The sequence below is a fragment of the Pteropus alecto genome, unplaced genomic scaffold, assembly GCF_000325575.1.
Source record: "Pteropus alecto unplaced genomic scaffold, ASM32557v1 scaffold288, whole genome shotgun sequence".
Classification (NCBI taxonomy): domain Eukaryota; kingdom Metazoa; phylum Chordata; class Mammalia; order Chiroptera; family Pteropodidae; genus Pteropus; species Pteropus alecto.
This window is the reverse complement of record NW_006442124.1, coordinates 3,977,438-3,993,245: the sequence shown is the minus strand read 5'-3', so window position 1 is coordinate 3,993,245 and position 15,808 is coordinate 3,977,438. Positions and strand designations below refer to the sequence as shown.

Here is a 15,808-nt window from a genome sequence, read left to right as displayed (position 1 = left end):
GGATGTTTAATTTTGTCACATGCTTTTCCACATTGTTGAGATGATCATATGATTTTTTATTTTGTTGTGTGGTATGTCATGTTGATTTGTGGACATTGAGCCATCCTTGCATCCCTGGAATAAATCTTGCTTGATCATGGCGTATGATCTTTTTAATGTGTTGAATTCAGTTTGTTAATATTTTGTTGAGGATTTTTACCTATATGTTTATCAGGTATATTGGCCTGTAGTTTTCCTTTTTTATGGTGTCCTTTTCTGATTTTGTATCGGTAATGCTGGCTTCTTAAAATGAGTTTGGAAGCGTTTTCTTTTCTAGTATTTTGGAAGAATTTGAGAAGGTATTAAATCTTTGAATGTTTGATAGAATTCAACAGTGAAGCCATCTTTTCCTGGACTTTTGTTTGTTGAGAGTTTTTGTATACCGATTCAGTCTCCTTACTAGTAATCAGTCTGTTCAAATTTTCTGTTTCTTCACGGTTCAGTCTTGTAAGATTGTATGTTTCTAAGACTTTATTTCTAAAAGATTGTTCATTCATATATAATTGTTCATGATGATCCTTTGTATTTCTTAGATAATGGTTGTAACTTCTCTTTTCTTATTTTATTGGTTTGAGCCTCTCCTTTTTTTTTAGTGAGTCTATCTAAAAGTTTGTCAATTTTGTTTATCTTTTCAAAGAACCAGTTCTTTATTTCATTGATCTTTTCTGTTGTCTTTTTAGTGTGTATTTCATTTATTTCCATTCCGATATTTATTATTTCCTTTCTTCTAATGGTGAATTTCGTTTGTTTTTCTATTTCTGGTTCTATTGGGTGTAAAGTTACATTGTTTATTTGAGATTTTTGTTTGTTTGTTTATGGATAGGCCTGTATAGCTGTAAACTTTCCACTTTAGAACTGTTTTGCTGTACTCCATAGATTTTGTGTGTTGTATTTACTTTTTCGTTTGTCTCAAGGTTTTTTTTAATTTCACTTTTGACTTTTTTCACCTTTGACTTGTTTCAGTAGTCTGTTTAATCGTCACATAATTTTGATTTTTTAAGTTTTCTTCTTGAAATTGATTTCTAATTTCATACCATTATGGTTGGAAAAGATGCTTGGTACGAGTTCAGTCTTCTTAAATTTACTAAGACTTGTCTTGTGGCCTAATGTGTGAGCTTTCCTGGAGAATGTTCCATGTGTACTGAGAAAAATGTGTATTTTGCCATTTTTGGTTAGAATGTTCTGTATGTATCTATTAATACAGCAGTCCCCAACCTTTTGGCACCAGGGATCATGGAAAACAGGTTTTCCACAGACAAGGGAATGGGGGCATGGTTTCGGGATGATTTAAGTGTGTTACCTTTATTGTGTACTTTATTTCTATTATTATTATAATAATATATTACATTGTAATATATAATGAAATAGTTATACAACTTACCATAATGTAGAAACAGATGCTACCAGAGGTAGCTGTACAATCAAAGTACATCAGTTCCCTTGCTACTATAATACTTGCCACCAGATTCAGCTTGTCACTTGCCACTCACTGATAGGGTTTTGATATGGATCTGCAAGCAGTTGATTTATTATGGTCTCTATGCAGTCAAACCTCTCTGCTAATGTTAATCTGCATTTGCAGCTGCTCCTCAGTGTTAGCATCCCTGCCTCAGCTCCACCTCAGATCATCAGGTATTAGATTCTCATAGGAGCACAAACTCTATTGTGAACTGCGCATGCAAGGGATCTAGGTTGTGTGCTCCTTATGAGAATCTAATGCCTGATAGTCTGAGGCCGAGCTGAGGCAGGGATGCTAATGCTCTCTAGAGAGCAGCTACAAATAGAGATGAAGCTTCGCTCGCTCGCCTGCTGCACCTCCTGCTGAGTATCTCGTTCTTAACAGGACACAGATAGGTACCCATCCATGGCCTGGGTTTGGGGACCCCTGTATTAATCTATCTGATAATGTGTCGGTTAAGGCAGATGTTCTGTCTGGATGACCTATCCATTGCTGTAAGTTGGGTAGTAAAGACCCTTACTATTATTTTTTTGTCATCTATTTCTCCCTTTAGGTCTGACTTAGGTGCTTCCTTGTTGGGTGCATAAATATTTATGAATGTTACATCTTCTTCCTGAATTGACCCCTTTGTCATTATGTAATGTCCAGTGTTATCTTTTATTAGTTTATTTTAAAATCTGTTTTGTCTGATATAAAATAGCTACTTCAGCTTTCTTTTGTTTTCCATTTGCATGAAACATCTTTTTCCATCCCTTCACTTTCAGCCTCTGTATGTCCTTATAACTGAAGTGAGTTTCTTATAAACAGCATGTATATGGGCTCTTGTTTTTTTATCCTTTCAGCCACTCTGTGTCTTTTGATTGGGAATTTAAGTTCAATTAAGTTTTAAGTAATTACTGATAATTACGTACTTATTGCCATTTTGTTAATTGTTTCTTGGCTTTGCAGTTCCTCTCTTTTCCTCTTTTGCTTTCTTCCTTTGTGGTGTGATCATTTTCTGTATTCATTATCTTTTCTGTATTTACTGTAGGTTTTTGCTTTCTGGTTACCGTGAGGTTTACACATAGCAGCGTGCACACGCGTGCATACACACACACACACACATGCACAATTTTAAGTTGTTAGCAAATTAAGTTTGAACTCATTCAAAATTTCTACATTTTTACTCCCCCACCCCCACATTTTATGTTTTTGATGTCACATTTTACATGTTTATTTTATATATACCTTAACTAATTATTATATGGTTATTTTTACTTCTTTCATCATATAACCTCATATTAGCTTTATAAGTTATTAATTTACCACCTTTATGTGTACCTTTACCAGTGAGATTTTTATTGTGTTGTCTTTTTACTAATTAGTACCCTTTTTGCTAAAAAGAAGTTCTTTTTACATTTCTCATACAGCCAGTTTAGTTGTAATGAACTCCTTTAGTTTTTGTTTGTCTGAAACTCTGTCCTTTAATTCTGAATAATAATCGTGTCAGTTAGAGTATTCTTGGTTGGAAGTTTTTTTCTCTCAGAACTTTGAATTATCATCATGCCACTCACTTCTGGCCTGCAAAGATTTTGCGGAGAAATCTGCTCTAGTCTTATGAGGGCTCCTGTGTATGTAATAAGTTGCTTTTCTCTTGCTGCTTTTAAAATTTTCTCATTGTTATCAACTTTTGACATTACGTGTCTTAGTCTGGGTTTCTTTCGATTCTTCTTCTCTGGGATTCTATGGGCTTCCTGGATCTGGATATCTGTTTCCTTCCCTGTATTTGGGAAGTTTTTACCCATTATTTCTTGAAATACGTTTTCTGTCTTTTTTTCTCTCTTCTCCTACTGGAACCTCTAGAATATAAACATTATTCTACTTGATGTTGTCTCATAGGCCCCTTACGCCATCTTCAATTTTTAAAATTCTTTTTTCTTTTGGCTACTATGTTTTGGTGATTCTACTGCCCTATCCTCTAGATCAGCAGTCCCTAACCTTTTTGGCACCAGGGGCCAGTGGTCCTATGAGAATCTAATGCCTGATGATCTGAGGTGGAGCTGAGGCAGTGAGGGTAGCACTGGGGATCAACTGCAAATACAGATGAAGCTTTGCTTGCTCTCCCATCGCTCATCTCCTGCTGTGTGGCCCTGTTCCTAAAAGGCCATGGACTGGTACTGGTCCGCTGCCCAGGGGTTGGGGACCCCTGTTCTAGATCACTGATTCTTTCTTTTGCTTCATCTAGTTGCCATTGTTTCACTACTGTGCTTTTCAGTTTCGTTATTGTATCTCGCTTTGTGACTTCTGTTTGGTACTTTCTTACATTTTCTATCTCCTTGCCGAAGTTCTCACTGTGTTCTTCCATTCTTCTCCCGAGTTCAGTGAGCATATTTATGATCATTACTTTGAACTCTTAATCAGGTAAATTATTTATCTCCATTTTATTTTTTTTCCTTGGGTTTTATTGTGCTCTTTCATTTGGAATCTATTTCTTTGTTTCCTCATTTTGCTTGATTCTCTCTTTATTTCTACATATTAGGTGAAACACCTCTCTCCCCCAGTTAAAAGGAACAGCCATGTCTAGGAGACAGATTTTATCGTTTAACTTTGCCTTGGCTGTTGGTCATCTCTTGAACCTTGATGATTGTTTAAGCAGCCTGGTTTATTCTCGGTGGGTCCCAGTTGTTGACGATATGTCAAGACCTATGTTCTCAGTGTTCCCTAGAGAGGGACCTCAGTCGGCACTTACTTGCAGGCTGACCGGAATCTAGATTCTCAAGCAGAGCTTTTACAAACTGCAAACATACACAGTTCTGTGGGCCACAGTGTAAACCCTTCTGGCTGCTAGACCCGTGGTCTGGAGGTGTCCTCCTTGGCAGCAGCTTCAGAAAATCAGAGCTCCAGACAAGTATATGACTCCATTCTGGGAGGTGCCGGCGAGCTGCAGCAAGTCTCAGGGAGAGCACGTGTTGGCTTTCCCAGGCCTGTTGCTGTGAGAGTACTTCCTTATCATCCGGTATGTGGTAAACCTGAAGCCTACCCCTCAGGCCGAAGCTCCAGGACAAATAGCCCATTTGCACAGGAGAACTGGGAGTGTGTACTATCTCTGCGGTGACTTAGGGGGTGGGGTGGGGGAATGATAGCCGGTGAAGAGCTGTCTTGCTGAATGTTTTAGCTTCATGGGGTCCAGAAACACAGTTCTTCTCAGCCACTAGAGCCAGGTGCTCAAGAGGTGTCCCTTGTGTGGGCTGCACTAGCAGGCTGCCTTTGATAGGGCTGTGGGAGCAGCACGGATGCGGATGCCAGGCGTGCCACTGGCCCTTGCAGCTGATTAGTGGCAAAGCACAAAAGTGGCTTCTGCCAGCACTTTTGTTCCCGGACAGAGTCTATCATTGAGCTCTTGCCCCTGGAGATGCTTTAACATGAGTAGATGAATCTCCTTCACGCTCATGTACGGTGTAGGCACTTTTCAAACCACTGCTTTTGTGCTGGGTCCCAGGGCAGGTGAGTGTCCACGTGAGCCCTTTCAGAGTGACATAGACCCCTTGCTCCTTAGGGAGAAGCTCCATATTTCTGAGATCCTTCTCTATGTGGGTCACCAGGGCTGGGGTGGAGTTTTAGTGACACCAAGTCTCTGCCCATCTCGATGTGGCCCTTGTATTCTTGCTGTGGAGGAACTGTTAACCTGCTTTTCAGGTCTTTTTCAGAGCAAATTGTTCTGTATGTAGCTGTAGATTTGTTGTATCTGTGGGAGGAGGTAAGTTCCAGATCTTCCTAGCTGACATCTTGAAGCACCTCTCTTTGTGTTTCCCTCTCCACCCCATGTCAGTTGGGCTTTATTCTCTGAAGTTTGCATCAGAGAGCTCTCCAGAAGTGAAGCAATGTTATATTGCTATTATCATTTCAAATCTTTACTGCTTAAATGAATCTGGTTCAAAGCTTAAACCTGTTGGTGAACCACAAAGCTGAGTTGCATCTCAAAGAAATCTCTAATTAAGCCAGCTGCTCTCCAGTGTTTAATTATTTACCAATAAACAAGATTACAGCCTCCAGATTATTCAACAGTTGTCCGAGATGTGTGAAAATGAATCCTTTGCACCTCACGGTGCTAAGTATAATCAACTAGTTGTCATTTCACTTTCTAGGTCAGGTCCTCAGTCTCTCTCCACTTTTGTTTTTGTTGCTTCATTTCTTTCCCATGGTCTCCGAAGTGTTCTAGGAAGCTTTAATCAAGTAGAATAGCAGTGTCAATAAAATACCATTTTATGAAGTTCACCAAAGATGAGGAATTTTGTCTGATCTGTTACTGTGACTTATCTCAGCACATCTTCAAGCCATCATTCTCCATTCTATTTCTCGGGTTTAGCTTAGTGCACTAAATCAATCCTTTTGGTACTTCACAATCAAGGCCCTATTTGTTGGTGTGTAACCATAGAAATCAGATTACAGCTGTCAGCATGTTATCAGTAGTCAGAAAAATTTGATATAAATTTAGTGCAGTGCTTTAAAGGGTGCCAGGCTTTTAGGCTTAAATAATCCCTCACTGGGAGAGAAAGCTGGTGATGTGGTCAAGATATTGAAGGACTTGTTTTGGAATCGTTTCTAAAACGCAATGGTTGACAGTACACAAACATATCCAGATGAATTGAGTCATGTGAAAGCATCTAGTTTTATTCAACCATAAATTCAAAATTGTATTATTTGCATGTAGGATTGAAGGAAGGTGGTTCAGTAAATTCAGCAACAAGGAAGGAAATGGCTTGCTTATCACTCTCCTTCACCCCTTTTATGTGTCATGGAAGCAGTAAGAAACTTTGATGGTTTTCCCAGTATGTCAGGGAATCGTGGTTATTTCTTCTAGAACGCAAGAAGTATGTGGTGGTAAAGAAGGAGAGATGGCCATCTATATGGAGATTAAGAAAAACAATAAACCAGAGATTTGAGTTCTGCTTCTAACATACTCAATGATATTGAGCAAAGTATCTTTACCTTGCTGGACCTAAGTTTCCTTATCCATAGATAGAAATCATCAGACTAAATGTTCTTGAAGATCTTTTCATTTCTGACATTGACCTCAATATTATCAGCTTTCTTTATTTTTTTATGCAGTCTTAGCAGAATTAATTTGGATTTATGAATTGTTTGCATCTAGGTAATTTTAATTATTGCTCCCATACCCGAAGAGTATCCAGTAGTAGTGGTTTCTCATATTAACATAAGGTGCAGCAAAGGGAATGTACACCCCCCTCACCCCCAAAACCAAAAATAGAAGCAACTTCTCTTTTAGAACAAGTGCTGACAAAATATACATAAAGCCATATTAGCCTGCTGGGCCCTTTTGCCCACTTCATGAAGTCTTGAGGTTTCAGAATTACTACTGGCTCTTGTACCATGAAATGACACTGTTGAGCTGTGTGACAACATGTAAGAAAGGGAGAAAGTGTCAGGCTGTGAAGACACACAGGTGCTGACTTCGCCACAGAGCACATGGAATGCTTTTCAAGTTAATGTCTTTGTTGGAAAGTTTTCCAACTTCGCAATCTTTCTTACTCATCGAGGATCTCTGGGGAAGTTCACAGAGCAGTAGACCCCCTCCCATTATGGAAAAATGAAAAAGCATTCCAGTCACATACTCAGAGGGCAAAATTGGCACTGTCTTGTAGAAAGGAAAAGCACTAATTATGAATAAGTCAGATGGGATTTCAGGTGCAGTTAGGTCTCATTCTTTCTTTCGTAGTACCAGAGAGCAAAGTGTTAACATATTCCCTTGGGGCTGGTTCCAGACTGGAGGCCCATGACTATGGCAGCAGCATCTCACTCTCTCTGATCAGTCCAGGTACTAAACAAGACCGAAAAAGGCTCAATAGTTGACGGCAAAAATGATGGGAAGTCAGGAGGATATTTTCACTCAGGAAAGTGTATCTGATTAATGATACAAAATGGAGTTGGTATCGTTTTAGATTCTGCTCTTGAATCCTCAGAAATATCTGCCTTCACTGGCTCTGAGGTAAAAGTATTCTTTTGCTTCTTTCTCCTTCTGGGTCTAGATATCCTTTTCTCTCTTACTTTCTCCAAGAATCTGCTTCATCAGTTTACAGACAAGCCCAAGTTTAATTAAAAATCAAATGTCACCTGATCCCGCAAGCCTCTCTTACTGTCCTAACTTTCCATCTACTGTCCAGCTTTTTGAAAGAAAATCTATACTTGCCACATCCACTACCCCACAACAATCTCACTTTTTAGTCTTTTGCAATCAGTCGTAAATTCCTTACGCTGTCCTGAAACTGCTCTAATGAAATGTGGCCAATGGCTTTCTGGTTACCAAACCGAGTGATTTTTTTCTTTATAGAGTCTGATAAGATTGACTCTTTCCATTCTGGACATTTTTGTTTGTCCTTCCTAGGCTTTCTCTCATGGTGTTAAGATGAGTCTTAAATCAAGTGATGTAAATGCACTTAACTCAGTAAATATTGACTGCTGCTGTTATTCAGGATGCTGCTTTCTAGTTTTAATGGTACCTACTTCTTTTTTTCCTCTGTTGGTTTTATCTATTCTCTGTGCTCCTTAAACACAGAATTTCCCTGTGCTTCTGTCCTTAGCCCTCTTCTCTTTTAAATTGTGCCCAGAGTGGATTTTCTGTTAAGCGGATTCAAAGCTTCTCTTTGCGCTTTTTAAACTGGAAGGAGAAGCACGCGTATGAATATAATCTTAAAGAATTTATCTGTAATTTAGGCTTGTCAAACAGTCAGAGTTACCTTTAAAATAGCTGCAGAGGTTAAGAATTTGCTTCTTGGCCCTGCTTTACTAGTTACTCCTTCTAACGTGGTTCTGTTCTTCAGATTGGTGAACAAGTTAGGTGACAGATGAGCCCAAGTTAATGTTTCAGTTAGAATGTCAAGTACAGACATGACTTCGTGGTGGAAATCAATGGAGCTCTGTCTAGTTTTATTTTTTCTAACTGTGTGATAAGAATGTTCAAACAACCATCTCAATACTGGTAAGATAAGACTGTAACAGGAAATATGTTGTCTTGATATGCTTCTCATTTTGAGCAAAGTAGCTCCTAAGAAATAATAATACTTTTGAAAGGTAATGATTATATTTATATAGGGAAAAAAATGGGGACACTGCCATTCTAGAAGTCCGAGTAAGTGGATTCTGTGGGCTTTATGTCTTCCTCACCATCCCCTCATATCTTAATTCTTTGCTTACATGCCATTTTAAAAATTTCATCTCTATATCTTTAAATGTCCTTTGACTAGATAGCAAGTAATGATAATTTAAATTCTAAATGAAAGTACTTCTTTACAGTCTGTCCTATTAAATAGTAAGGTTAGAGTCTGAAGCGGCATAAAGTAATTACCAAAGGATTAATTGGGAGGTAAGAAAAGATCCATTATTCAATTCATACTTGTTTCCACTGGTGGGGTTTGGAACTTGGAATTGAGTCTGGAGTGGTGGGTGTGAAGTACTCAGAAGATCAAGGATTGGGCAGGGGTGAGGGTTGCTCTCAGGTATTGCTGAATTTACTTTGCCATCCTCTGCCTGAGTGATTGAGGAAGTGTTCAGAATGACAAAAAGTGTCACTTTACAAACAAGGCATCTGTCAGGCTCCCTCAAGGCCTCCATTATTGCTCTGACAGAAGAAAGAACTTACTATGGCAGGATATGCCAAAGATGTCCCCTGCCAGGTGACAGCAGGAAACTCTGAGGTACACAGAGCTAACAACAAGGAGGGGAAAGCCTGATTCTCTCCCATTCCCTCAGACTTTCCCACCTGCCTACCTCTGTTTTTGTGGTCCACAGAGAGAACTTGACCTTTTGAGAATCTGGAAGCTGCTAACAGGGGAATTGCCTTCTTGTAAGGGAAAGCCCTCCCACTGCGTGCTCAGCTTCATCGAGCTCACACGCTTCTGGGAGCTGAGGGACTCCTGCTTCAGGCCCTCTCTCCGATGACCTGTCACATTCTGTTCACTTCTGCGACCATTAAGGAAATGCATTCTGCATCCCAGGCAGCAACATGGCAACAATACCCCTGGCTCAGCAGCTCTCCAATTAAAATCGCTATAAAGCCAATTTCTTATAATTTATTTTTAAAGCACTTTAAGAAAGGATATTTGAAATCTGCATGTATCAACTCCCATATAACATCTTATATGCCATTTGCTCTCTCCTGCTCCTGAAACATCAGTGTGGTTTAGGACCCCTGGCACCTTTGGCAGGAGCAAAAGGCACTGAAAGATAAGACATCTAGTAGGTGCCGAACAGACTGGGAGAAACAGGAAGTGTTGATGCTCCATCATTTCCCCGGGGCGCTGGGCGGAAAGGGGATGCTGCACTTGTGAACCTGCCCCAAACAGGCGAGTCGTCTTTGTTGAGATCTTATTTTCCTACTCCTCCAAGACACATCTGTGGTCTGGGACGTCACGCAGCTGCTTTCTTCCTTCCAGGCCCTAATAGAGCATCTTGAGATGCCGCCACCTCTCTCATTTTGTGTTTAGCTTTGGCTGCCGATAGCCTACACATTCTTGAATTTTTCCTTTTCAGAGATAGAATCTCAAGACATATTCTTAGCTTGATTCGGAACAAGGAGCAGGTTAGCTATTTTTTTAAATTCAAATTACCAGTGATTGCTTGGTTCCTACAACGCTCACTTGGAGTAGAGAGAGAAGGAGCAATAACAGTTATAAAATCTGGCATTTGTTTTCACGGTAGGCAGAGAAAATACTCATGCGAGATGTTTGACTTTCTCTTTTAATCTCTTTGTATTATACAGCTTCACCCAGAAATACCCGCCAGTAAAATTTTTATCAGAAAAGGATCGTAAAAGAATTTTGGTAAGTCGGCATATCTGATTAATATATGTCATATTAAGACATTTTTTAAATCAAGATATAACTCACATACCATAAAATTCACCCTTATAGAATATATAACGCAGTGGTTTATAGTATGCTGACAAAGTTGTAAAATAGCACCACATTCTAATTCTAGAATGTTTTCATCACCCCCAAAAGAAATTCCATTGCCAGACATGTTCCATTCCCTCCTTCCCCACCCTCTTGGCTCCTGGCAACCACAAAACTACTGTCTGTCTCTGGATTTCCCTGTTTTGGACATTTCTTATGAATGGGACCATACAATATATGGTCTTATGTATCTGATTTCTTAAACTCAGAATAATGTGTCCAAGGTTCATCCATGCTATAGCATGAATCAGTACTTCCTCTCTTTTTATGGCTGACCAACATTCCAAATATGGTATGGGTGTACCATATTTTGTTAATCCATTTATCAATTGATGCCGTTTGGGGTTGTTTCTATTTTGAGGCTGTTGTGATTGCTGCTATGAACATATGTGTACAAGTTTTTGTCTAGATATAGGTTTTCAGTTCTTTGGGGTATACACCTAGGAGCAGAATTGCTGGATCACATGGGAACTCTATGTATAACTTTTTGAGGAAATGTGAAACTTCCAGAGCAGTGGTTTTTAAAACTTTTCTAGTTCACAGACCACTTTGAATGAATACATGGGGAGCTTCCTTGGCTAGTAGTCTTTTTGTTAAACATCAATACAGATTTAGAAATGAAAGAATTCCATTTAACTATTGTGTAGCTAATTCTGTCCAGAGAGATTGGCACCTTTGCATTTAAAAAAAAAAATAACAGCTTTATTGAGATATAATTTAAATACCATACAATTCACCGTTTTAAAATGTACAATTCAGTAGTTTAAGTATACTGACAGAGTTGTGAATTCATACCAATATTAGAACATTTTCATTACTGCAGAAAGAAGCCCTGTACCCAATAGCAGTCACTCTCTATTTTCCTCCAAGCCCCTCCACACCCCAAGACCTAGGCAACCACTAATCTACTTTCTATCTGTATAGATTTGTCAATTCTGGATATTTCACGTAGGTGGAATAATATAATATTTGTCCTTTTGTGACTGGCTTATTTCATTTAGTATGTTTTTAAGATACATTCATGTTGTAGCACATACATACTTCATATGTTTTTATTACGAAATACTAAACCATTGTATGGATGTGTCACATTTTAGTTATCCATTTATGACATGAGTCATATGGTAACTCTATCTTTAACCTTTTGAGGAACTGCCAGGCTATTTGCCAAAGCGACTGCACCATTTTACATTCCCATCAGCAATGAATGAGGGTTCCAATTTCTCCTCATCTTTGCCAGCACTTATTATTATATATATTTGTTTGTAATCCTCTTAGTAGGTATGATGTGATATCTCATGGTTTTGAGTTCAGTGTCCCTGATGGCTAATGAGTTGAGCCTCTTTTTATGCGGTTATTGGCCATTTCTGTATCTGCTACAGAGAAATGTCTATTCAGAGACTTAGCCCATTCTTTAATTGGGTTATTTTTCTTCTTATTATTGACTTATTAGAGTTCCTTATTCTAGATGCAAGTTCCTTATCAGATATATGATTTGCAAATATTTTATCCCATTTAGTTCTTAAATTTAAGTCTATGATCCATTTTGAGTTAATTTTCACATGTCATGTTAGATAAGGGTTTTTCATTCTTTTGCATGTGGCTGCCCATTGGATGACAAGACTGATTGTGCCACACTGAATGTTATGTTACCCTTGTTGAAAGTCAGCTGGCCATAAATGTGAATATTTCTAGATTCTCAATTCTGTCCCATTGATCTCTATGTTTTTTCTATACCAGTACCACACAGACTTGATTCCTGTAGCTTAGTAGTAAGTTTTGAAATTGGCAAATGTGAGTCCTCCAATTTAATTCTTTTTCAAGATTGTTTTAACTATTACAGATTCCTTATAATTTCTTGTGAATTTTAGGATCAGCTTGCCAATTTATCCAAAGAAAACAGCTGAGATTTTGATAGAGCACTGAATCTGTAGATCAGTTTGGGTGGGATTGCCATCTTAACAATATTAAGTCTTACAATCCTAACATGGGGTAGCCTTCCCTCTATTTAGGTTTTCATTAGTTTCTTTTTACATTTTTTGTAGTTTTAAGAATGTAAGTTTTACATGGTTGTTAAACCTAAAATATTTTATTCTTTTTGATGCTAGTATAAATAGAATTTTCTTTAGTTTAATTTTATGTTGTATACTGCAGATGTATAGAAATACAATTGATTTTTGTACTATCTTATATCCTGTAACCTTGCTGAACTCATTGGTTAGTTCTAATAGTTTTAAGTAAGTGGATTCCACTGATTTCCTTTATATGTTGCTGAGGGTTTAAGTTAACTTTCTGTGTCATTTTCTCACTGCAATACAGTATGGCTCCCACTTACCTTCTTTGTATTATTGTTGTACAATATATTTCCTTATTTTACAGAATCAGTAATGTAATTATAAACATTTTATACAAATCTTTTCTTTTTTGTTATAGTAAAACATTAATAACATAAGATTATTTTAACCGTTTTTAGTGTACAGTTCTGTGGCTTTAAGTATGTTCATGTTGTGCTATACAACTTGGTCTTTAAATCATTTAAGAGTAGACAGGAGAAAATGCAATTTTATCATCTTTTATAATTACTTTCTTGACCCCCCACCACCCCCCGCTTTTTTTCCTCTGTAGATTAAGTTACTAAAATCATTTGTTTTCAGCCTGAAGAATGTCCTTTAATATTTCTTATATGGCAGGTCTGCTTTGTTGTAGACTTATTTTTGTTTGTTTTTGAAAGATATTTTTGGTCGTTTATAAGATTCTTGGCTGATAGTTTTTCTGCACTTTGAATGTGTCATCCCACTGCTTTCTCCTTATTTGTTACAATAAGCCAGCTGTTAATCATACTGGGATTCCTTTGTACTTAAGAGTCATTTTCTTTTTCTGCTGTATTAGTTTCTGAGGGCTGAGATAACAGTTACCACCAACTCACCAGCTTAAAACAATAGATGTTTAATCTCTCTCAGTTCTGAAAGCTAGAATTCTGAAATCAAGATGTAAGCAGGGCCATGTTCTCTCTGAAAGCTCTAGGGGAAATTCTGTATGCCTTTCTCTTAGCTTTCTGGTGTTGCCAGTACTTCTTGAGTTCCTTGACTTGTAGATGTATCATTCCAGTCTTTGCTTCTGTCATCATGTGATATTCTCCCTGTGTGTCTCTCAGTGGATTCAGGGTTCACCCTACTCCTATGTGACCTTACTTTAACTGATTACATCTGCAATGGCCCTATTTTCAAATAAAGTAATATTCTGAAATCCCAAGAAGGACATGAATTTTGCAGGACAGTATTCAGCTCAATAAAATTGCTTTCAAAACTTTATTTTTATGTCTGATTTTCAGTATTTTTAGTATGGTGTGTCTGTGCGCATCTCTTTGTTTTTTACATTTATCCTATTTGGAGTATTTTGAGCTTGAATGTGTAGATTAATATGTTTCATCAGTTCTGGGGGGAGTTTTCAACCATTATTTCTTTGACCATTTTTTCTGTTCCTCTTTCCCCCTTTCTGGTACCCCCATGACATGCATGTCAGCATGGTTATTAGTGTCCCATATTTGTCTGAGGCTCTGCTCAGTTTCCTTAATTTTTTTTTTTTTCCTGTCCTTTGGATTGTATAAGCTCTCTTGATCTATCTTTAAGTTTGCTGAATATTTTTATTCTGTCAGTTCCAAGTTAATGTTGAATCTGTCTAGTGATTTTTTTTGTTGTTGTTATTGTACTTGTCAACTTCAGAATTTCCATTTGTTTCTATTTTATAATTTCCCTTTTTTTAGTTTCAGTTTACTTCTTTAAGGATGTTTCTCTCCATTTCTTTGAGCATATTTACGATGGCTTTTTAAAGAACCATGTTAACTCTGACATCTGGGCCCTCACACAGTTTTTGTTGCCTGGTTTTGTGTGTATGTATGTGTGTGTGTGCAGGTCATGTATTCTTGTTTCTTTGCATGTCTCATAATTTTTTGTTGAAAATTGGACATTTTAGGTAGTATAGCAATTCTGGATATTGTTCGCCCCTCATCGAGAGACCGGTTTTGTTTTTGCTTGTTATGTATTTATTTAGTGACTTTAGTGACTTGGCTGTTCTGTTTTAATGATGTCTTTTAATGATGGAGTGTGGAGGTCTGGTGGTTGCTCCTCAGAGACTGTAGCCCAGAGCATTGACACAGTCACCCTGACAGTCACCTTGGGATGACTATGGCTCTAGCAAGGCTCTTATTCACGGTGTCTTTCCCTGATTTCTCTGTTAACCATCTGTCTTGTGTGGTATCACACCAAATGTTAGGCTCCAGTAATTGCCAGTTGAATGAACTATTTTTTCAGCAGTGCTTTGAGTTATAAATCGCTCCTCAGTCTGATCCATTAAATTCTGGTATCTTTGCAGAGATAGATTTTGAGGCCAGTCTTTGAGGTTTGTTCTGAACCTCAGGAGGTCTCTCAGGTGTCTCTTTCACTGGGTTCCTACAAAACTTGCTGGCTTATGGTTTAGCTTGTTTTTCTCATAGAACCACCAGCCTTTTTTTTTAAAAATTGCTTACCAACTAACTCTCCATTGTTTTTGAGAGCATCCTTATGCTTGAACTTCTCTACACTCTCTTTCAAATAAAGATGTTTCCTTTGGGGAGAGCTTGGCGATCTCTGTGTTTATTGACTGCCTCTCTCCTTGGGGAAATCTCTGTACCTGGGGGAGGGAGTGACACAGCTGCTATACAAGCAGGGGGCTGGCAGGAGCAGTAGCTCTGATCTCCTTGCCTTGCCTATCTCAGCCTAGAATCTCCACTCTAGAAGACAGTGGACACAAGAATGGCCAGAGTCTCATTACTCATAGCCTGCCCTGCTTAGGATAGAGCTTCTGTCCTGTGACTGGCAGCTGAGAAGAGGAAGGGAACGCTTAACCACCTGGCTACTTGCCAGGGATTTATTCTCTATAGCTCACAGCTGGAGGGGATGAGAAGTGGTGGTGGCCTGCCCTTCCTGGTGAGATTTCATATCTTTTGAGTGGTAGCTCTATTTTTTTAGCCATGCCCACCACTTTTACTCACTGCGAACTGTGAGAGTGGAGGGTAGAAGTGGGGAGTGAGCCATGGCTCCAGTGTCCCAGACTCTTATTGAATTTTAATAGATTTTCTTGCATACATGTTTCTTCATTTATTGTATACCCTTAAGACAATTTCTAGAGACTTTTAATGGTTATTTTGTATTTAAATTAATTTTCACCAGTAATGGTTATTTTGCTGGGGATCAGGTCTACGGAGCACTTCACACTGCCATTCTGTAAAAATTTCTTATCTGTGCTCTTGATCTATAAATGGTTAGTACACAAGGTTTTTTGTTCTTCTGTCCATCATGTAGGAGTGTATATCCCAAACACCAAA

General features: G+C 38.3%; 1 protein-coding gene across 3 annotated transcripts in view; it reads left to right on the top strand.

Moving 5' to 3' along the window:
* The window catches only part of UXS1 (UDP-glucuronate decarboxylase 1), a 105,386-nt gene that overhangs the window by 33,159 nt on the left and 56,419 nt on the right, over positions 1-15,808 (top strand). For all 3 annotated transcript variants that reach the window (XM_006920799.2, XM_006920798.3, XM_015596298.2), the window contains exon 5: positions 10,254-10,314. In XM_006920799.2, the coding sequence (XP_006920861.1) occupies positions 10,254-10,314 (61 nt within the window). The remainder of the gene's footprint in view (positions 1-10,253; positions 10,315-15,808) is intronic.